The following is a 23,248-nucleotide window of genomic DNA, read 5'->3' as shown; positions in this document are numbered from 1 at the left end:
TAATACAGGAAGCTCTATAGTTAGTTGCCTAATGATATCAACTACCTACACGTTGGAGTTACCTTGTGAATTTAAAACAATACTGATGTACAGGTTTCATACCCAGATATCCTGATTTCATTGGTCTGGGATATGGCCGGGGGGAGGAGAGGATTTTAAAAATCTCCCCAGATTTTTCTAATGTGTAGTGTAGCCATGATTGAGAACTATTGCTAGCTACTAGCAGTGCTTGGTAGATTTAAGGGGAGGAGAAGGGGGAAAAAGGTAAGAATTTAATAAGGTTGTATGTATGAGATAACCGTGCTTCACTTAGAGCCCCTCCTTGGCTCTTCACAGCTTCTTCCTTTCTGTCTTTATTGCTTACACCTCACAAAAGCCTCTAGCCTCCTTGCCATTCATTTTTCAGCTTTTATCTGATTTTCTTATTCTGAAATGTATGTATTTCTTCTGTTAACATTTCATGGGTTTTGAGGACCAATATATTGTCTTTAATGACATAAAAAATTATCATTTAAAAACTCACTTACCTCTTCAAACATTCTCTTGTAATCTGTCCTGGTAACTTTTTATTTAGGAACTTGTAAAACTGAGATTTATAGATGAATCATGGCTGGGTAAATACCATATTTTAAAAATGAATAGACTATGTTCCTTTTACTTCCTGCAACACCTACCAGAATTGCCACTGGAACATATTCTTTAAGTATATGACTGTTGGAGTTGGAGTAATTTCAGTTACATCCTGTTTTGATTCTTCAACTCCTACAGCTATTCACAATTCAGACTTTCTGAAGTCCTGCTGCTTGTCTTTTATTGTCCCCAGAAGTAAACGTTGGGAAGGACCCCTAAGAGCTCGATTTGGCAGCAGAGGACTTGATGAAGAGAAGAATGACTCTTTGAAGATCCAGCTTTTCTGGCTGTACTATTTTTGCAGCTGTTGATAAATCAAACCGCAGTTTTTGTAACATGAATGTGTTTGCCTTGTTGGCAATGGATATTGATGTAACACACTTTTTTTTTATTGTTCAATGGCTGTGTTTCTTTGTTTCATCTGTCACATTTAGAGGCTTCAGCAGATCATAGTTGCTGTCCCCACTATTTCTGTACTGACCAGTGCAGTCTGGTTAAGTGAACATCAAGAACCAACATAAAGGTGGAAAAAAAGTGAGGCAATATTTTAGAAGGGTTTAAGAGTATAGATGGAAGATTGAAGTGGTGGTATATTTTCTTTTAAAACCAGTTGAGGGTTGTTACCTTTGCTTATTTCAGCTCTAGCTTTCTGAAGATAGGTGAGCCTGGCCTTACAGTAGTGGTGACAGCCCTGCCACTTCACAGAGCAGTCAGTTATTCGAGATTGTTCCTTTAGAAATGGCTCTGGTTTGTACCATTCTTGAAGATTCATGATTATTATTTCTGTTGTTAGAGTGAATAAAAGACCATTAACTTTTTTATTCCCCCATTCGCTTCTCTTATTTTACTTTTCCATCACGATTTATCCCCCCTTTACCCTCTTCCATCTCCACCCCCCTCCCACCTACAATCACCACAGTTGTCTGTGTTCATGAGCTCTTTCTTGCTCAGTCCTCCTCCCCTCCCATTAACTTCTTTTTTAAATATATTTTTATTGCTTTCAGAGAGGGAGAGAGAGATAGAAATATCAATGATGAGAGAGAATCATTGCTTGGCTGCCTTCTGCATGCCCCCCCCCGCCCCCCCCCGGGGATCTAGCCTGCAACCTGGGCATGTGTACTTGACTGGAATCGAACCTGGACAGGAAGGAAGAGGGATAGAGAGCTAGAAACATCCATGAGAGAGAAACATCGATCAGCTGCCTCCTGCACATCCCCCACTGGGGATGTGCCCGCAACCCAGGTACATGCCCTTGACCGGAATCGAACCTGGGACCTTTCAGTCTGCAGGCCGACGCTCTATCCATTGAGCCAAACCGGTTTCGGCCCATTAACTTCTTAAAGTACTAATTAGAGGAGAGCAGTGCTTTTCAACTGTGTTTGTGCATTAGAATCACTTAGGGGAACTTTGAAAATATGAATGTAAGAATTCTCCTTGACATTCTGATTTATTTGGTCCAAAGTAGAGCCTGAGCATTATTATTTTTAAATATTTCCCAGATAATAGTGTGTGGCCATTGTTGAGAACCTCTGGATTCAGGAGACACTCTGTCACTCACTCTGAGATATTTGAGCCTCAGTTCTTTACCTGTGAAGTTAAGAGTAGGTGAATGAGATGATATCTGGAGTCTTTTGGGTTTGAAAACACTGATTTGTGAACCTTTTTCCTGCCTACATTTATTTTTCCTCCAGAACGTTGAAATTCTGATGGAAGAACATTCCTCAGATTCCATTTTCACCCCCTTGTAGTAAGATAGCATGAGATTTACTTCTTCCCACTCCTATGCCTCCTAAGATCTGGATTGCATCTTCCTTTCTGGCCATAACCTGAAAGATGGTGTCCTTGTGAATAGGTTAGTTAATATTCTAAGGATTTTGAACTGTACCTGTCCTATAATTTTTAAACCTTTGGGCAACTTTCATGGTGTTACTTAATTACATAACACAGTATTCTGCTTTAGATCTCTGGTCCTGGGAATTCATCCATTTTGCTCTCTTCTTTTCTAGGAGAAATCTTTGAATTAAAGGCTGAACTCAACAATGAAAAGAAAGAAAAGCGGAAGGAGGCTGTGAAAAAAGTGATTGCTGCTATGACTGTGGGGAAGGATGTCAGGTAAGCTTAGGCACTCCTACCATTGGCCTACTTTAGACCCAGACCCTATTTTATGGCTTTCACTGCTTTTCATTTAAAATTACTATAATCATAGACCCCATAAGAATGGGTTTGTCCCTGAAAACATCATCAGAAAATATAGTTGCTTTTATATTAATTCTGTGACTTAAGTTGGTTTGTTTTATTTTGTCTTGTGTTTTTGGAAGAGGGAAATCAGTTTGATTTTTGTTGCATGCAGATCTAGCATAAACCCTCCTGAGAGCTGGCACAGTTACAAATCTGTTGCTGAGGTAGCTTGAGAAGTTGATAAAAATATACTGAGAAGCAGAAGCACATATGCTCTTTAACTGGCTCAAGCCAGTGCCCTCAACTTTACAACTTTACATTCAGTTCCTGAATTCAAGATAAAAATCAGTGTTAACAAAATCAGTTTTTAAAAATTATTTTGTTTTACTTTCTGTAATTTAACAATACCATTCGGAGATAAGAATGGTCTGCAGGCTTCTCAGGATTCCCAAGAGCCTATCAGGGGGTCCATGAGGTCAAAGCTATTCTTACAATAATACTTAGGTGTTATTAGTCTTTTTTCATTGTGTTAATATTTGCACTGCTGGCGTGGTAGCATGAATCAAGGCATTGGTGCCAAACTGTAACAGTAGTCATTGTATTCTTCACCACCATGTACTTGCAGGGAATAAATGCAGTTTTACTTAGGATTTTTTGTGAAGCATTCAAATTTTATTAAACCTTTAAATCTTTTTAATATTCTGTATGATGAAATAGGAATTATGCATAAAGCACTTCTGTATAGCAGAGTGATAGTTGAATTGACCAATACTATAATTTGTTTAATAATTCATTTCTGTAATAATAATTATCACTGTGGGAACATTTGTCCTTACATCAAATTACTTGTAAAATGAGGCTAATTTTTTTCATGTTTTATTTAACAGATTGGCTCCGTCTGTTCACCTTTCCTTTCTCTATTCTACTCTCTTTTCAGCTCTCTCTTTCCAGATGTAGTGAACTGTATGCAGACTGACAACCTGGAACTAAAGAAGCTGGTGTATCTCTACTTGATGAACTATGCCAAGAGTCAGCCAGACATGGCCATTATGGCTGTCAACAGCTTTGTGAAGGTAACTTAAAGGACTCAAGAGCAGTCTCTTCTACGTTAAGTAACCTCTTCAGAAGTATCTCTTGATATTTAGTGTCTGCAGATAGATAGGTCTGCATTGCAAATAAACAACTTCTGTTCCAGAAGAGAGCCTCTAGAGAAGTACTGGCAGTGACTAGGAATGTTCATGTTTTAGGCATTCTGTATGCCAACGTTTGTCATCCAATTCAGACCATATGGTGAGCCTTCTGTTAGCTGGGCTTGGTACATCCTTGTCAGATGGGAGAAGAAAACCAGGTGGAACCTCAGTGTTTTGTGAACTGACAAAGGCTTTCAAGGCTGACATAGGGTGGGCATATTATTGTAGTATCAGTAACCTGTTTTATCTTTGTAGAAATTACGCTTACAGGTCATAAGTAGTGGAAACCACAGGAGGTACTACTATTTTGTTTATTTATTTTATTTTTCTAAAATGTATTTTTTATTGATTTCAGAGAGGAAGGGAGAGAGGGGTGGGAAAGAGAAAGAAACATCAGTGATGAGAGAGAATCATTGATCGGCTGCCTCCTGCACACCCCCTACTGGGGATCAAGTCTGCAACCTGGGCATGTGCCCTTGACCGAAATCGAACCAGGGACCTTTCAGTCTGCAGGCCGAGGCTCTATCCACTGAGCCAGACCAGCTAGGGCTAGTTTACATTTTTGAAATTAGCACACAAATAGGTTTATAATGTTTAAAGAAATTTTTTAAAGTGGGGCAATTTAAGGAATGTTCCTTACTGAGTGTTTTATTTGTACTGTATTTGGAAGAGCACTTGCTAATAAAGGAGAATGTATGTTAATTATGTCAGAGGGCCTTCTGCAGCTTAACCCAGGAACTTACTTTAGCATGGCCCACGCCAGCTTCTGTACTCTGCTTTCTTGGTGGTAGGCCAAGCTCCTTTTTCTCCCTACTTGCTATTTGCAAACTGACTGTGGAATGGGACTCATCTTTCCAATTCCTCATTTTCTCCTCCCTCCCTCCACCAGAATACAAGCCAAAAGGCCTCTTATTTTTAGGGCTGGTTCACAAATAACTCCAGCTCACTAGGCTTTTGCTTAGCCCTCAACTACTCCTGGGCATTTCTTCATTGTGTATATGAAACAGTTAAATGAATTGCTGGCCTAGATTCTTATAGGCAACTAAGATTTGTACTTAGGAAAGGAAAGGAATAGCATGGGAGATTTGGATTCTGATGTAGAGTAACTGGAAGCTTGCATTAACCCCTTCCCCAACATGGCTTATGTTAAAAACGTTTCTTTTTCAGACTAATTTTTTTATTTTGGTTCTATATAGTATTTTTGATGCTGGTGTTAATGAACATTCTTTTATGGCTTATACAAACTAGACTGTTTACTTTCAGTCACCATGTATACCTACAGTTGTTAAGGATTGTCTGTTATAGGACTGTGAAGATCCCAATCCTCTGATTCGGGCCTTGGCAGTTAGAACCATGGGATGCATCCGAGTGGACAAGATCACAGAATATCTCTGTGAGCCCCTCCGAAAGTGCTTGAAGGATGAAGATCCCTATGTTCGGAAAACAGCAGCAGTCTGCGTGGCAAAACTCCATGATATCAATGCCCAAATGGTGGAAGATCAGGGATTTCTGGATTCTCTGCGGGATCTCATAGCAGATTCAAATCCAATGGTAATAAACTGCTTTTATAAAAGAGCAGTATTTAAAATTAGTTACTTTAAAAAGTATGTTTAAAACAGATCTTACCTTTGGGACATTGAACCATAGGTTAGCTGTGGGGAGCATAACTTCTGTGTGTCCCACAGATTTGTCTATCTCACACCCTTGGTGTTTCTGAGGTGAAAACCAAGTACTTAAAATACAAGGGTCTTAAAGCAAACCTTTGTATCATACTTACCCCTGTATATGTTTAGAACAGTGATTTTCAACTGGTATGCTACAAGAATTTTTACAACATGCAGTAGCTGACTATTTTGTCAGAGCACTGACCTCTTTTCCTTTAGATTGTCAAATAAAAATAAATGATAATAGCTAACACAACAGTAGCTGTCCATTGTGAATGAATCCACAATTATACCTTTATTTTATTTTTTTATCAGATTGGCAAAAAATATATTTTTTGGTGTGCCACAGAATTTAGATGATTAGTTTATGTGTGTCATGATATGAAAAGGGTTGAAAATTGCTGGCCTAGAAACCAGTCCTTTCATCATTTTCTTGAGGTTTTACATTAAATTTATATCAAATATTTAAAGATTATTTCTTCAGATAGATGTTTATGGTATTTTGTGGTGGTGTGGGAATAGAAACAAAGTTATCTTTATTGCCTAATTATTATAATGCATTCTTCTATAGGAGAAATCCAGGACAAGATTCTTTAAAATATGTGGGTTTTTTTGTTTTTTTTTAATTGAACTGAGGAAGGAAGAGGGAGAGATAGGAACATCAATGATGAGAGAGAATCATTGATCGGCTGCCTCCTGCATGCCACACTGGGGATCAAGCCTACAACCCAGGCGTGTGTCCTGACCGAGAATTGAACCGTGACCTCTTGGTTTATAGGTTGGCACTAAACCACTGAGCCATGCCGGCTGGGCGACAAGATTCTTTTTAGCCAACTTGATTATGTTCTTTTTTTTTTAATCTTTATTGTTGAAAGTATTACATATGTCCTCCTTCCATCCCCCTCCCCCCTTCCCCATCGAATCCATCTAGTCCGTCCCCTGCCCCAGGCCTTCACCACCCTATTGCCTGTGCATATATAAGCCATGATTATGTTTTACATGTTTGGCAGCCAGAATGTAACTTAACACCTTAAAAGTTTGTGGACCTTTTATTTTTCTTATTGACATTTTAAACTTTGCCTATATAATGGGGAGCTAAGTCTCAAGTAGTACGTTGACTCTGCTAGTGACTGAAGCTCGTTTGTATTATTTCTAAATATCAGTACAAGATGATGAAAGAATATAGCCATTTTCTCTTCCCTTTTTGCCTAATGCAGTATTTACTAGGAGGTGAGTAACATTATGAGTTAATCAATAGATAACCTCCGAACATATTTTTTTAACTTTTTGAAATAGAGAGTTGGAATTTGCCTTGAAATAGACATTGTTTCTCATTTGCAAATTACCTGCTCAGATTTTTGTTTTGACATTTCATATGATTTATCTTATTCTTTGAGTAGCCTTGGCTTCTGCTCATTGTCCATTAAATTTAGTATCAAAGTCAAAGGGTGAAGCAATCACATTTTTTAAAAGTACTGTGGTACTGCGATCAGGAATCTTTCAACCACCGCCTAGGCATGGAAGTGGGTGTGGGTGTGTATGTGCTTAAATTATGACTTCTGCTAGGGTATCACCACCAGTATTAGAATTCTGATTCAACCCTGCCTTTTTTCCCTTCAAGCAATACCATGTGTTACTTTTTTAAAAATTCCACAAAGAAATAAATTTATAAGGCAGTAGTATCTGTTTTATAAAATGTTTAGCTGGTACCAAGTTGTGGTTTTGACACTGCTTTTGATTCACCCTGAGCAACCATTTGAAATTTTCTACCTGAGGACAAATGAGAAGATTTGGGCATCTAGATGAGCATGATATCATGTACCCTGTGGAAAGCTGTTAAATGTCCAGTGGGGCTAGAATGTGGAGCAGGCCCTGGCTGGTGTTTCTCATTGGTTAGAGCACTGGCCTGTGCACCAGAAGGTCTTGGGTCAATTCCTGGTCAAGGGCATGTTCCTGGGTTTCAGGTTTAATACCAGGTCCTGGTGGGTTGGGGTGCTTGAAAGAGGCAACCAGTCGTCGTGACTCTCACATTGATATTTCTGTCTCTCTTCCCCCTACCTACCTTCCACTGTCCCTAAATATCAGTGGAAAAATACCCTTAGGTGAGGATTAATTTTTTAAAAAGGTAGTTTTGTTCCACTTTTTTTTCAGAAGTTGCTCCACATGGGGGCAGCACTGTACCAACAAATATTAGAATCTTATACAAAAGAAATGAATGCTTCTAGGGCAGTGGTTCTCAACCTTCCTAATGCCACGACCCTTTAATACAGTTCCTCATGTTGTGGTGACCCCCAACCATAAAATTATTTTCGTTGCTACTTCATAACTGTAATTTTGCTACTGTTATGAATCGTAATGTAAATATCTGATATGCAGAATGTATTTTCATTGTTACAAATTGAACATAATTAAAGCATAGTGATTAATCACAAAAACAATATGTAATTATATATGTGTTTTCCGATGGTTTTAGGCGACCCCTGTGAAAGGGTCATTCGACCCCCAAAGGGGTCGCGACCCACAGGTTGAGAACCACTGTTCTAGGGGGTTCTGCCTTGGTAGTTTTCTTGTAGCTCACTTCAGAAGGGCATCCTAGATGCCATAGCATTAGAACATCTGCAGAAATGACTTTGAAATCTTAAGTGTAAAATGTTAATCAAGATGTGACTACTCTTGGGGTTATGTCGATCGCCAGGCTGGTTCCTAAGGGTGTAGTGTACGCGGTTACAAGTAATAGAATTTTATTATTTTTTCATTCTGTTTTGGATGATCACACATACCTTATTTTCCTGCAGCTGTTTTATCATTTATACTTTAAAGCTGACTTTTAGTGAAGTGCAATTTGAAAGAAAAAAGACAGACTTTGAAATAAAAATTTTCACTCTGTTAAGTCCTGGCTTAACTTCCTTAAGCCTCATTTCCTTTCTGTACAGTTGAGGGCTACCATCTTAGATAGTTTCGGGACGTATTAATTGAGCTGTTGCATAAAAAGCGCCTACTAAAGGACCTAGCTTATGGGAGCACATGAGAGGAGCACTGCTGCTACTGTTACCTAATGGCAAAGGTTAAAATTATTGCTACAGTATTAATTTAAAGATTTTATTCGATATTTTGAAAGTAAACCCAAAATGAAGAAACACTTTATAGCGCAGGAAGATAACTCACATGATGTTAGAATTTAAAATATTTTCTCTCACTAAGTTTATATTTGCAAGAAAAATGTACTCTGGAGTGATGGTGATATTTCTCTAGTTGTTTGCCCATACGTTAGGGTTTTCTCTCTTTACTATGGTTCCTCATTTCTCTCGGAGAGACATCTTGAAGTATTCCAACTTATCGTATTTATGCTAGACTCTGCCAGCCCAGAGGCTTGACAGTTCCACCACAGGTGCTTTGCTTTTTGTTTGTGAGTTCAGTTCTCCTGAGTCCCTATGGCCTCGGGACTTCTCCCCTTTTGTCTTCTAAACCTTCTCAGTTCTGCTTCCATCACTGTGAGAGCTGCCCACAAACTGACATAGTAAAAAAAGACATATTTTCACTTGTTGAACAAGTAACATCTCGCTCTGTTCTTTAACATGTCACTTGAGACAATTCCCTAAAGGAGAAAGTGAGGTCCCAAACTGTTGCTGATATTTAGGAGGATAAAAATATGTAAGCCATAGGATGAAACTGTATATTTCATTCTAATAGTTTTGGTCAATTCTGCTTTCATTATATTCAGGTCTTCAGGGACACCAACCAAAAGGAGTATACATTGAACGGGAAAACTGAAGCATTAATCTGTTCAGAGTGTGTACACTTGAATGTCACTGCCAGAAATGAAAATCCTCTTAAAGTCTAAGTAGTAATTTAGTTAATAGGAGGAAGTCACTGTACTGGAATGTGATGTCTTTCCTGGGTTCTGGGACTATGAAAAGAGTGAAACTAGAATGCAGGATGAAAATCAGAGACAAGGGAATGTGAGAGATTTCTCATAAAGGAGCTTCTATCTGTGATATTCCACTCCTGGTGTGTATATCTAGATTTCCTCTAGAGTTTTTTATACAGGATCATTTTTATTCTAACCATATCTACCACTTCAGCTTGCTCCTTTTTGAAAATATGAGGCCAAATTTATGTCCTCAGAATTTCTGCATTAAGATAGAGTTAGCTTATAAATAAGATTTTATAGCTAGACTAGGGGCCTAGTGTATGAATTCGTGCACATTGAAAGGAACTGTGGGCCGTGAGGCTGAGGTGGGCACAGGGGCGGGTCTTGGCCCCTCCTCCGCACCCCACTCAGTCCCTCCCACCACGGCCCCTGGTCCTCTGTCTGTCATCAGCCCCGCTCCTACCGCCCCCACTCCCATTCGCTAACTGCAGCAGCCCCGCTTGCACCCACTGATGGTGGGCGCGAGTGGGGCCATCGCTGGCAGAGGGAGCGAGAGGTGGCTGCTGGCCCCGATGGCCTCTCAGGAGCATGGAGAGGTGGAGAAGCCCTGAGGAGTGCGATCAGGGCCGGCAGCTGGCACCAGGCACCAGCAGAGGGTGCGAGTGGGGCCTTCAGCACTGGTAGTGGGTGAGAGAGGGGCCGGCACCGGCAGCAGGGGCAAGCGCCGGGCAGGACTGCAGGTCTCGGGAGCAAGGAATTTTCAGTAACCACCAGAGGCTTGTCCCAGTGATAGCGACTGGCGCCCTGCCTTGGTCTGGTGCCCCGCTCACCTGCCCCGCTATCTCGCCGCAGCTGACGCCCGCCATGTTCCACACATGCCCCCTGGTGGTCAGTGCACATGATAGTGACTGGCTGGTTGTTCTACTGTTCGGTCTGTTTGCATATTAGGGTTTTATATAGAGAGATAGTAAGTCTTGCTTCTGAGTGCTATCAGGATTTGATTATTTCTGAAATACATGAAGTAGAAGAATAAATTTTACTGCTTGTATAAATCTGTATGTTGCCTTTGCCTGGAAATAATGTGATTATAGGGTCCTCTCCCAACTCTGATTTTTCTTTCCTTTCCCTCAGTTTAAGTGCACAGCTCTCAGAACTTCTTAAATGCTGAATGCAGAATGATTAGTACTCAGACACTGGAATCAGATACAGAACTTGAGTTCATATTCAAGCACTATCCTTTTCTGGCTGTGTTGACTAAGCAAATCACTGAATTTTTCTAATCCTATACTTATAAATTCATTTTAAAGACCTGTTTTCTTATCTGTAATAGGTGGATTTTGATAGTAACTACCTCAGAGTTGCTGTGAGGATTAATGGGACATAGTAAGTGTTCAATACATTTTGCCTATTATTATATTTTATCTCTTTGTTTAACTCTAGTAAGTATAGTATCGAGTAAGTAAAAACATAAATTGCTTACCTTAAAAAATTCAGATTCCAAGGGTCTATAAGGAACTAACAAATTGAATGGAATTGTCAGATTCTCTTAGTTAAGGCAGGGAAAGACATGTTTTTAACATCTGAATCTATAAAGTAGACATATTACAGTAGGTCTAGGTGGAGTGGGATATAATGGGGAGGAGGAATGTTTAGTTGCAGTCCCCCAAAGGACAGAACTTACCATAATTGACAAGTTAGATGAATTTTAAAAATACATATTTTTGACCCTATGGATGTGTTCTTTTATAGCCTAAATGTCAACTTTTTTTTTTCTTGATTGCAGAGAGGAAGGGACAGGGAGAGAGATAGAAACATCAATGATGAGAATCATTGATCAGTTGCCTCCTGCACACCCCCTACTGGGGGCCGAGCCTGCAACCCAGGCATGTGCCCTCAACTGGAATCAAACCCGGGACCCTCCAGTCCGCAGGCCAACGCTCCATCCACTGAGCCAAACCAGCTAAAGCTAGATGTCAACTTTTTATAAAGCAGCTAATGTATTGATAAAACTCAAGAAACCTTATAAATTCATTTTTTAATACAAAACTTTATTTAGAAACCCTTTCTTTCTTGGGAACTCTAATTTTTATGAGTTTATAGTTAAAAGGCCATTGTTCTCTTCATGGTAGTGTTTTTTAAGAAATACCAAGTTTCTAGAGTGAAAAATGTTACATGTGTTAGTTCAAATTCATGAAAAATGTAATATGTGATGGTTCAAGTGAGAGAGATATAACCTTTTAAATTTATTTTATTTTAAATTGATTTCAGAGAGGAAGAGAGAAGGAGAGAGAGTTAGAAACATCAATGATGAGAGAGAATACAGGCTGCCTCCTGTATGCCCCATACCAGGGATCAAGCCTGCAACCCGGGCATGTGCCCTGACGGGGCTCCGTGATCAATTGCCACTCAGAGGATGGCCTGGGCCTCCCTCTTTGGGGTGATCACATAGGCCCCCTGACAAATCGTATCATACCACCTTGGCTGGCCTGGCGCCAGTGCATGTCATAGCATGGTCATCTGGATGGTCGTTCTGCTGCTCGGTTGTTTGGTCGATTTGCATATTATGCTTTTATTATTATAGATAATCTGATCTTGCTGGATCTTTTAATTAGAGTGACTTTTTCCTATTTCCTTCTTTTGTTTTAATGTGAAAATTGCCTATTTAACCACCAGAATATATACTTCATTAGCTGCAGTGTACACTTGGTTTAATTTATAATAATAGCCTGTGACAATAACAAAGGAATTCTAATTGTTCATTCTGTTCAGCATCCTTCTGTTCTCTTTCCTCTCCAATGTTGTTGTTTTAAGTTTGTGTGTGTTTGAGATAGAGTGTGTGTGTGTTTTTGAGAGAGAGAAAGAGAGAGAGGAAAAAGAACATCGAAACATTGATAGTTGCCTCCCACATGTGCCTCATCCCGGGGTTGAACCTGCAACCCAGCCATATGCCCTGTTGGGAAATCAAACCTGCCGTCTTTTGGTGTACAGGACAATGTTCCAGCCAGCTGAGCCACACAGCCAGGGCTCTCCCCAATGTTTTTTTTTTCTTCTTTTTTCCTTTCCAATGTTTTTTTTTTTTTTTTTTTTCCTTTTTTTTTTTTTTTTTTTTTGTGGCCCATATGTTTTTTTCTTCTTCTTCTTTTTCTTTCTTTTCTTTTTTTTTTTTTTGGTCTCCCCAATGTTTTTAATTCCCCCAATTCTCACCCTTTCCTCTACATTTCCTATTAACAGACCTCATATTTAACTTTTTTGTTTTTAACATTAGAAGGATTTGGCCGAGGCCGGTTTGGCTCAGTGGATGGAGCGTTGGCCTGCGGACTGAGCGGTCCCGGGTTCGATTCCGGTCAAGGGCATGTGCCTGGGTTGCAGGCACATCCCCAGTGGGGAATGTGGAGGAGGCAGCTGATCGATGTCTCTCTCTCATCGATGTTTCTAACTCTCTATCTCTCTCCCTTCCTCTCTGTAAAAAATCAATAAAATATATTTTAAAAAAAAAAGAAGGATTTGACTAGCAGAAATAGTAAGCTGTAGTAGGATGTTTATTTTGGACAACTGGAAACTAAGGCTAGACATTTGTTGGCAGCAGTAGACAAAAACAGGCATTTGGTCTTCCGGTGATATTTTTTTTTATATATTTTATTGATTTTTTACAGAGAGGAAGGGAGAGGGATAGAGAGCCAGAAACATCGATGAGAGAGAAACATCGCTCAGCTGCCCACTGCACACCCCAACCGGGGATGCGCCCGCAACCAAGGCACATGCCCCTGACCGGAATTGAACCTGGGACCCCTCAGTCCGCAGGCCAACACTCTATCCACTGAGCCAAACCAACCAGGGCTTCCGGTGATATTTTGATCCTTTTAACTATAATCGGGTCTATCAAGTGTATTGTACATGGGAAATAAAATATCTTTTCCTTGTATGTAAAGCACTGAGATGATGGAGGGGATTATTATTTCACTCTTTATGCCTTTTATTTTTCACTAAATCCCCTGTTTGATGGTGGAGGTAGCAAACAAAAGTTAAGTCAGAAAAGAGCCTTATACATGCCACCATGCAGTAGTAGGTGGACTAGATAATTCTTCCTGATTGGTTTTACTACCAGTAAAATATTATATCCTTAATCATACTTAACAAATGAGCCTTTGATTTTTCATCTTTGAATTTTATTCTGATCACTAAATTATAGATGAAGATGATTCCCTTTGTGGTGTCATTATCCTTAACATAATAGTGGATATTATCACAAGGGTATTATTACTTGATTAAAAAATCATACTCTCTAGATTTTATCTTCTAGGTAAAACCATATTCTGGAATAATCTACAGACTATCCAGATAATGTGGGTATTAAAATCAATAGCTAAATCATGCCTACTAGGTTTCTTCTCTTGCTAGTAAAAGGATAATATACAACTCTTAGTTTCTCAAATTTTTACCAAGGGACTTTAGTAAGAATTAACAATGAGTTGACACTCTAGAGCAGTGGTTCTCAGCCTTCTGGCCCTTTAAATACAGTTCCTCATGTTGTGACCCAACCATAAGATTATTTTTGTTGCTACTTCATAACTGTAATGTTGCTACTGTTATGAATCGTAATGTAAATATCTGATATGCAGGATGGTCTTAGGCGACACCTGTGAAAGGGTCGTTTGACCGCCAAAGGGGTCGCGACCCACAGGTTGAGAACCATTGTTCTAGATCAGGGGTGGGCAACTTTTTGACTCGAGGGCCACAATGGGTTCTTAAACTGGACCGGAGGGCTGGAACAAAAGCATGGATGGAATGTTTGTGTGAACTAATATAAATTCAAAGTAAACATCATTACATAAAAGGGAACAGTCTTTTTTTTTTTTTTTTTCGTTTTTTTCATTTCAAACGGGCCAGATCCGGCCCGCGGGCCGTAGTTTGCCCACGGCTGTTCTAGATAATCTTTTCAATATAATTACTGAAGGTGCTATCTCCTATAATATCTCACCTATATTTACAGAATATTTATATGGAGCCTTGTCTTACTCATTTTTTATCACAACTGGGATCCTCACTGTAAAATGTGGTTTTAAATTTACTTGCATGGGGCCATAGTATAGTCTTTGATTTGCCTGGGTGTGTTTGCAAGTTTTAAATTACATTCATTGGTTGTAGAATTGTTAGTTATTCTTTTTGTTAGTTATTTTTTATATGTGAGATATCTATAAGTTTGGTAAAGTGTTTTACCTTTTTTGTTTCAACTAATATGAAATCCCATATCTGTAACCAGGATACAAGTGTACTTTCTTTTACTCAGTAGCAATTTTTTATTTATCATACTGCCTGAAAGAAGGATAAATTTGAGATACCATATTTCATTGATTCTAAGATGCTTTATTTTCTGCATTACCAAGAGAGAAAAATACTTTACATTAATTTGATGTACCGTTGATTATAAAATGCATCCCAGTTTCAGAGATATTTATGTGAAAACTCTGCAACTGATAAATTATGGTAATTTTATCACCTTTATTTTGCATAAGGCTTTGTAGAAAGAATTTATATGTATGTCATCTGATTTTATCCTCGAACTAAAGCTAAGCTGGGACGTAGATTAAATTTTCCCTAGTTTTCAGATGGGGAAACTAGACTTCACAGAGATTATGTGCCTCCCAGTATCATATAACTAGAGGTCTGGTGCATGAAATTCGTGCATGGGTAGGGTCCCTAGGCCTGGTCAGTGATAAGGGCCAATCGGGGTCTTCCGGCTGCTGGCCTAGGCCTCCCTTCCCCAGCTGCCAGCCGGGGCCCTCCTTTGTTCCACACTCCCTCTGGTGGTCAGTGCACATCATAGCAAGTGATAGAACTCCCCGTCCTCTGGTCAAACTCCTGTGGGGACAATTTGCATATTAGCCTTTTATATATAGAGATTATATGTATAGATAGGGATCTACTGTTTCAAGTTCAAACTTTCTTGCTCTAAGACTTGTGATATGATTGATGGTGTCATCTCCCCACCACTTTCCCCTCCCCCCAATACATGCATACCCATTCATCTATAAAATTATGTGTTTTATATTGAAACTTCACTGCTTTTTTTTATCTGTTCATGTCTTGATTCTATTGATAGTTTTGAGTACTACTAATACTGTTAATGTTTTAATAGTAAGTTATGTATGACTTTCTGCTAATATATGAATTGTTTTAATTCTGGGTTGTCTGACCACTAGGAAGCTGTATATGCCATCATTGGAGGTTTAATATATGTTTTAAAAGTAGTTTATCTATTTCTAATGGACTAGGTAAAATATTCAGGAATGACTTGAGGTTTGTGATTGAGAGATTATAGTTGTCTATGGTTGTCCTGTTCTTGGTAAATAAAGGTAATATCTTCTTCTTTCCCAGGTGGTGGCTAATGCTGTAGCAGCATTGTCTGAAATCAGTGAATCTCACCCAAACAGCAACTTACTCGATCTGAACCCACAGAACATTAATAAGCTGCAGACAACCCTGAATGAGTGTACTGAATGGGGCCAGATTTTCATCCTGGACTGCCTGTCCAATTACAACCCTAAAGATGACCGGGAGGCTCAGAGGTCAGTCTGGTGTTCTGGATAGTATCTGGGAGTCTTGACTGATTTAATAAGTTCTAGTTTTTATATTAGAATAAAAGACTAATATGTTGAAGATCAGTGGCTTATGGGATAGATACTGCTATCCCCATGGTATTTTCTTACCAGATTTTTAGGAACATTTTAGGTAGTGGAGTAAATCATGCAAAAATAGTTCTTTCTAAGAGATGTGTGTTTTTCATTTCTTGTTTGCACAGTATAGTTATGCTGTGCTATATCATCATCGCCTTACATCTCTCATACAACAGTTCTAAGGCCATATGACAAAGGTTTGTGAGTATCTGTCACTGTAGTGACAAATTTTTTATTCAATCAGATACATAGTAATTGGCTTTATACTAGTTATTGAGTTGAGCTGTGTCTGTAATTCAGTACTAGAGAAAGTGTGTTGGAGCCAGCAAAATATATGATGTCTTCCATTACTATAGAAATCATGTCAGTCTGAATTTGGAAATTTTGCGAGGCACATCTGGATTATTCTGCTCAGCCCTTGGCCACTGTAGTGTTTCAAATTTTCTTTGATTATCAGAAATTGTACATTGATTTTAGAGATAGGGGAAGGGGGAGGGAGGGAGAGGAGAAAGGGAGAGAGAGAGAGATCAATTGCTTGCCTCCGATACACACCCCAACTGGGAATTGAACCCTCAACCCATGCATGTGCCCTGACTGGGAATTTACCTCACAATCTTTTTTTTAATTTAATGTATATATATTTTTATTAATTTCAGAGAGGAAGGGAGAGGGAGAGAGAGATAGAAACATCAATGATGAGAGAGAACCACTGATCGGCTGCCTCCTGCACACCCCCCATTGGGATCAAGCCCACAACTCGGGCACTTGCCCTTGACCGGAATTGAACCTGGTACCTTTCAGTTCTCAGGCCGATGCTCTATCCACTGAGCCAAACCAGCCAAGGCTAAACTCGCAATCTTTTGAAGAAATATTGGCTCTTCTGAAGAAATGTTGGCTCTTTATTAAGTTGACATATTTTAATATGGTAGATAAGAACCTTCCTTGCCTGGCTGAAGCTCAAGTTTCTATAACATAAGTGCTCTTTGCTTGTCTGGGAAATTGTTCCCTCTGAATTTAGTAGCTAAGGTTCACCCTAGTAGTTTATTTCAATCATTAGAAGAACAGATATCTTCTGGAAAGAACTTTACATAGAATTTATTTTCTATTGGTCATTGACATCTCACATTTATTCATTCACTCAGGAAATATAGCCCAAGTTATGTACTAGGCACTGTTACAGGCCCTAAAGATACAACTGTGGACAGATAAATCATAGCCCTGGTAGAACACTCATTCTGAGGGATGGCACAGAAATAAAGATGAATATCATATGTCAGATGATAAGTGTTGATGCAAAAGATAAAGTAGGGAAGAGATCTTAAGATATGCTGGGCATTGTGATGAGCCATATTTTATAAAAGGGTGGTCAGGGAAGGCCTAACTGAGAAGTTGGCATTTGTATAAAGACCTGAAGGAGGTCAGGGAGTTAGCCAAGCAGATGCATCAGGGAGGGAAAGAAACACAGTATATTTATCTTGTATCTTTAACTGGATATAATCAGTAGCCATTTACAATGCCTGAGAGCTATTAAAATTAGGTTAATTTCTGAAGACCCATCCACAGATAATTAAATATTCAAGATTTCATGAGGCATTGAAGTGGGTGGTAGGGGCTAGAAGAATGGGAATAGATTGGGAGAATATTGCAATGGTGTACTATTGTTAAAAAAAAAAAAACCTTTCAGAGATTCGCTTATTATTCTTAAGGCAAAGGGTTGGGTAGTTTTCCTTGTCAATCCACCTCCTACTGCATTTTAACAGTGAAATCTTCAACCACAGTTGGTTGATACCTGTCAGTATGAAATCACTCTCAGAATGCTTAATTTGACTTCCTGTAGGTTGAGGCAGGGAGTCCTTGCATAATATGGGGAGACAGAGAGGACTATAAAACTAGAAGGTAAATGGTGTGAACTTCAAGTGTTTGGGGTATTGGCTAGTTTCCTTCCAGTTTGAAAACCCCTTATTGCTGGTTTCCTAAGGTTTTCTGATGTCCCTGCTCTGCCTGTAGTTTGCTGGGAATGAGGCTTCTGCAATGTTGGATTACAATTTTACCTACGCATGGAGCTTTGACTTTTCTAACTGATTCTGTAATTTCTTGGCCCATGGGGCTCTGACATACTGCCTTATAAACTGTATTGAGCAAAAAATTTTTAATTTAAGGTGATAACTTTCCTTTTTTATCCCTCAGCATCTGTGAGCGGGTAACTCCCCGGCTCTCTCATGCCAACTCAGCAGTGGTGCTTTCAGCAGTAAAAGTCCTAATGAAATTTCTAGAGTTGTTACCCAAGGACTCTGACTACTACAATATGCTGCTGAAGAAGTTGGCCCCTCCACTTGTCACTTTGCTGTCCGGGGAGCCAGAGGTGCAGTATGTCGCCCTGAGGAACATCAACCTAATTGTTCAGAAAAGGTTGGGAAAAAGTGAATTGGTGATTAAAGTGTTTGTAATTTTGAATTAAGTTTAATAATACCAATATTAAAGAGGCCAGTATTAATCTCTTTTTAATGCATATAAATGAGAATGTTGTATGGCTTAACAACTTGCTCTGGGTCAGGAGGCTAACTCACAATTGATTTTGGAGTATTCCTATAATAAATGCCTGTTGTTTCTCTACAATGCAGTTTGTTTTCTGAGGGGTCTCTTATAGCATACTAGCTAGTGCCTGCTTAATATGGTTCAGGTCATTGTTTAGAACCAGATTGTTGTTCTAGTAGTTTTTCACTGCATGTACCCCTGACTCTTTACGGGATAAAACTAGTCTGCTAAATGGAACTGAGTAGATGGGTGAAAGGGAAGTTTTTGAGTTCTTTTCCTGAGGGGGAGTAGGGTGGGAGGAGAGCAGGGAGGCATAGATTAGATACTAATACAAATTCAGGAAATATCTATAAATGCTTCACCTTCCTTATCTTGTGTTTCTATGTATTACAGGCCTGAAATCTTAAAGCAGGAAATCAAAGTCTTCTTTGTGAAGTATAATGATCCCATCTATGTTAAACTAGAGAAGCTGGACATCATGATTCGTTTGGCATCTCAAGCCAATATTGCTCAGGTCAGACTTTTTGTAAACTCAAGTTTATAATGACTTAGATCTTAAGGTCTGGCCTTCAGAAAAAGCTAGGCTGTTAAATTGCTGTTTGAGAATCCTTGGTGTTTGTTCACTTCCTGGATTTTTAACAGGTTCTGGCAGAGCTGAAGGAATATGCCACGGAGGTGGATGTTGACTTTGTTCGCAAAGCTGTGCGGGCCATTGGTCGGTGTGCCATCAAGGTGGAGGCAAGTGTCTGGTGGTAGTTGTGATCATGTTATGGGATTCTGAGTGTTCTCTTTACTTCTTCCTTTAAAATGCATTTTAAAAGTTTATCAAAATAATAAACCTCATAGTTAAAATATTAAAGAATTTTTAATGAAAAGTAGCTATCCCTGGTTCCTTTTATCTAGAGAGGGAATCATTTTAATCATGTTTCTGGTTTTAGTTTCTGGGACTGGAACCATGACCTCTTGGTTCATGGGTTGATGCTCAACCACTGAACCACACCAGTTCTTGATTTTCAGAATTTCTCATCTGGAGCCCATCTCCTTTTAAAAACTATGATTTACAATTTCAATATATTAATTTTGTCGTGTATTTTTTCATACTCCCTTTATCAATGAAAGTTTACTATATTAAATTCTATTTTATAGATGAATTATAAACTGAGAAATTGCAGTTTATCTAAGGCCATAGATTTTTAGGTATATAACCCAAAAGATGGCAAGTTTTTCTTGAGTTTTTTGAATCACGGATAACTTTGAAACTACCATGAAAGCTATGGACACTCTCTCTCTGGAAAATATGCTTGTATGCATATATAAAGTTTGGCAATTACATTTTAAGAGTTTTAAAGTTGCCTTTCTGGTCTCCACTTACCCATGAACTCCAGATAAAGACCTTCTACTTTGCCTTATTCTTCCCATTTTATTCTCCTGGATATATAAGATGATTCTTTTCATTTGAATGGACTCACCTGTCAGTATATGTCTGTATATATCTATAACTCTATATATCTCCATCAGATAGCCCAGCCTCTAGGATTGCTTGGTCAATTTAAGTGCCTGATCTTTTAGTCTAGTTTAGTTGATATGCCTATATGCTTCAGAATTTTTTTAATATTGAGGTTGTATTATTGCATAGATCATCTAACTTCTCATTTATTATGTTCCTCTTCACAGCAATCTGCAGAACGTTGTGTGAGCACATTGCTTGATCTCATCCAAACCAAAGTAAATTATGTGGTCCAAGAGGCGATAGTTGTCATCAGGGACATCTTCCGCAAGTATCCCAACAAGTACGTCCAAATACTTCTACCCCTCTTCCTAAAATCATTTAGGAAATGTTTAAGTAAGGCACTTTGAAATTGGCTAGGTAAGAATTATTTTTTGTAATGTAACTGGTCATAGTGGGATACTTTATTAAAAATCAGAAACATATAAGGTAGTTAGCACAGGAATTAAAACCTAATTTTTCACCCTGCTTTATTACTTTTAGAAGAATTGAAGTTCTAAATATGCACTGTTGATTGGCATATATTGAAGTTAATCAGATTCTTTGGTGGCAAAGTTACTATTAAATAGGATACCCATATATTTCAGATTGTCCATGTATAATCCCAGTTTACACCTGTTACCTGGCATAATTAATGATTGTGCCCCCTTTCACTCTCAGAAATGTCTCAGTTTGGATGATTAAATTGTCTGACTGCCCTACTATAAAAACCAGGAAGGTGACAGCTGGGCTGTTCACTTTGCATGTAACGTAGTACTTTGTGGAAAATTGTAGAACAGATAACAGTAAATTACCAGGGTCTCAGGTCTTTTCTGAAGTATTCTTGTTGCTCCCATGTATGTAGCTATAAAATCTACATTTTTACCCCACATACTTTTCACATTGAGGCCTCTTAGTTTATGAAGCAAAAATACTTTTTTTAGAATTGATTTTGGAAGCAAGCAATTAAGGAATCTGAAAGAGTGAAATACTAGTAAGACCAGGTCTTGTAAGCATCCTAAATTACATTTTGCTTTAAAGTTATAGAAATACCTTGTGCTGAAACTTCTGGTTAGTTACTAAACATAGTGTTAAATGAAGCAACTTGCAGTAAGTTAGCTTGCTGGTGAACTCAAAATTAGAAGAAATATTTTAGCAAAGTAGTGGTTTATTAAGCATCTTACGTAATAAAAGGGTAATACACAAATCGACTGAATGGTGGAACGACCGGTTGCTATGACGTGCACTGACCACCAGGGGGCAGACGCTCAATGCAGGAGCTGCTCCCTCATAGAGGGAGCACCGCTCAGCCAGAAGCCAGGCTCACGGGTGGCGAACACAGCAGGGTGGCAGGAGCCTCTCCCACCTCCATGGCAGTCGGACATCCCTCCAAGGGCTCCTGGACTGTGAGAGGGCCTAGGCCAGGCTGAGGGACCCCCACCAAGTGCACGAATTTTGTGAACCGGGCCTCTGGTTTTATGTATATTTTTTAAATTTTGAAAATGGTATTTTGGAAAAAGAACCATATACTTTTGCCACTCTCCAGAAAAGAGGAATGTTGAGTTTCTAAACTTCTTGATTAAGGGTGGAGATGTATAATCACAATATGATTGGTGGAGAAATGTGTCCATTTCTGATTTGTGTTAGTAAGGGGCTATGACAGTTTAATTTTAAGAAAGAATTATCAAAAACCTGATTTATTCAGTGGAAGTAGAGCAAACAATGAAGTGTATTATTTATTTGTCTACTTCTAATATATAATGTCATTTTGATGTTTAAAACTACATTAGCCAAGGAGATAGATTCGACATGGTAAAAGTGAGAGAGTGATAGACCTATAAAATTAAAAATAAATATTTGAATTGTTTCTTTGGAGAAAAACATCATTAGTGCAGGTACTATGTGAGAAAAGAACATAAAAATCTCTATAAAAAGAGATGTGGCCCTAACCGGTTTGGCTCAATGGATACAGCATCGGCCTGTGAACTCAAGGGTCCCAGGTTCGATTCCAGTCAAGGGCATGTACCTTGGTTGCAGGCACATACCCAGTGGGGAGTGTGCAGGAGGCAGCTGATCGATGTTTCTCTCTCATTGATGTTTCTAACTCTCTATCCCTCTAACTTCCTCTCTGTAAAAAATCAATAAAATATATTTAAAAAAAAAAAAAAGAGATGTGGATTGCCTGGCCAGTGTTGCTCAGTGGTTGAGCATTGACCCATGAACAAAAAAGTCAGGGCACATACCTGGGTTGCAGGCTTGATCCCCAGTAGGGGGCAGCCTATCCATGTTTCTATCTCTATATCCCTCTCCTTCCTCTCTCTCTAAAAATCAATAAAAACATTTTTTTAAAGAGAGATGTGGATTAAGGGACAAAATTACTGTTTCTAGTCTGGATGCTGTTATCTAACTCCATTTTCCTAATAGTGGAATGGAATTTGTTCATCTACCATGAAGGCAAAATGGAATAATAGATAGGAAAATTCTCTGATCATGTAGGAAAGATTTTTAGAAATATACCGTAGTGGTATTACCTAATACCACAGGTTAATTTTTCCTTGTGAAAGGAATATTTGATGAGCTTTTATAAGTATTTATGGTCTATTTATTAAATACTAGAGGCCCGTTGCAGGAAGATGCCTGCAAGAATAGGGCTTCCAGTGGCTGGAGCCAAGCAGAGAGGGGAGCGAAACCAGCTGAGGCAGGCTTCGCTCCCACTCCGAGCTGCTCCTACTCCCAGGCGCTGTGGCGGGTTTCCTCTCCAGCTCCCAGGCGCTGTGGCGGGTTTCCTCTCCAGCTCCCAGGCGCTATGGCAGGTTTCCTCTCCCACTCCCAGGCGCCATGGCAGGTTTCCTCTCCCACTCCCAGGTGCTGTGGCGGGTTTCCCCTCCCGTCCCAGTCCCTCCTGCTGGGTTTCCCCTCCCGCTCCCAGCCCCTCCTGCTGGGTTTCCCCTCCCGCTCCCAGCCCCTCCTGCTGGGTTTCCCCTTCTGCTCCCAGGCGCTGTGGCGGGGTTCCCCCCCCC

At 39.3% G+C, this 23,248-nt stretch overlaps 1 protein-coding gene across 3 annotated transcripts in view; it reads left to right on the top strand.

Annotated features, from left to right (window-relative positions):
• The window catches only part of AP2B1 (adaptor related protein complex 2 beta 1 subunit), a 94,790-nt gene that overhangs the window by 8,687 nt on the left and 62,855 nt on the right, over positions 1–23,248 (top strand). For all 3 annotated transcript variants that reach the window (XM_006756412.2, XM_006756411.2, XM_015559251.1), the window contains exons 3-10: positions 2,637–2,742; positions 3,746–3,881; positions 5,304–5,549; positions 15,909–16,099; positions 18,395–18,616; positions 19,136–19,256; positions 19,385–19,480; positions 20,417–20,532. In XM_006756412.2, the coding sequence (XP_006756475.1) occupies positions 2,637–2,742; positions 3,746–3,881; positions 5,304–5,549; positions 15,909–16,099; positions 18,395–18,616; positions 19,136–19,256; positions 19,385–19,480; positions 20,417–20,532 (1,234 nt within the window). The remainder of the gene's footprint in view (positions 1–2,636; positions 2,743–3,745; positions 3,882–5,303; positions 5,550–15,908; positions 16,100–18,394; positions 18,617–19,135; positions 19,257–19,384; positions 19,481–20,416; positions 20,533–23,248) is intronic.

This window comes from Myotis davidii, unplaced genomic scaffold (assembly GCF_000327345.1).
Source record: "Myotis davidii unplaced genomic scaffold, ASM32734v1 scaffold574, whole genome shotgun sequence".
Lineage (NCBI taxonomy): Eukaryota > Metazoa > Chordata > Mammalia > Chiroptera > Vespertilionidae > Myotis > Myotis davidii.
Note: the sequence above shows the minus strand (reverse complement) of the source record. Positions and strands in the feature narration are given on the sequence as shown.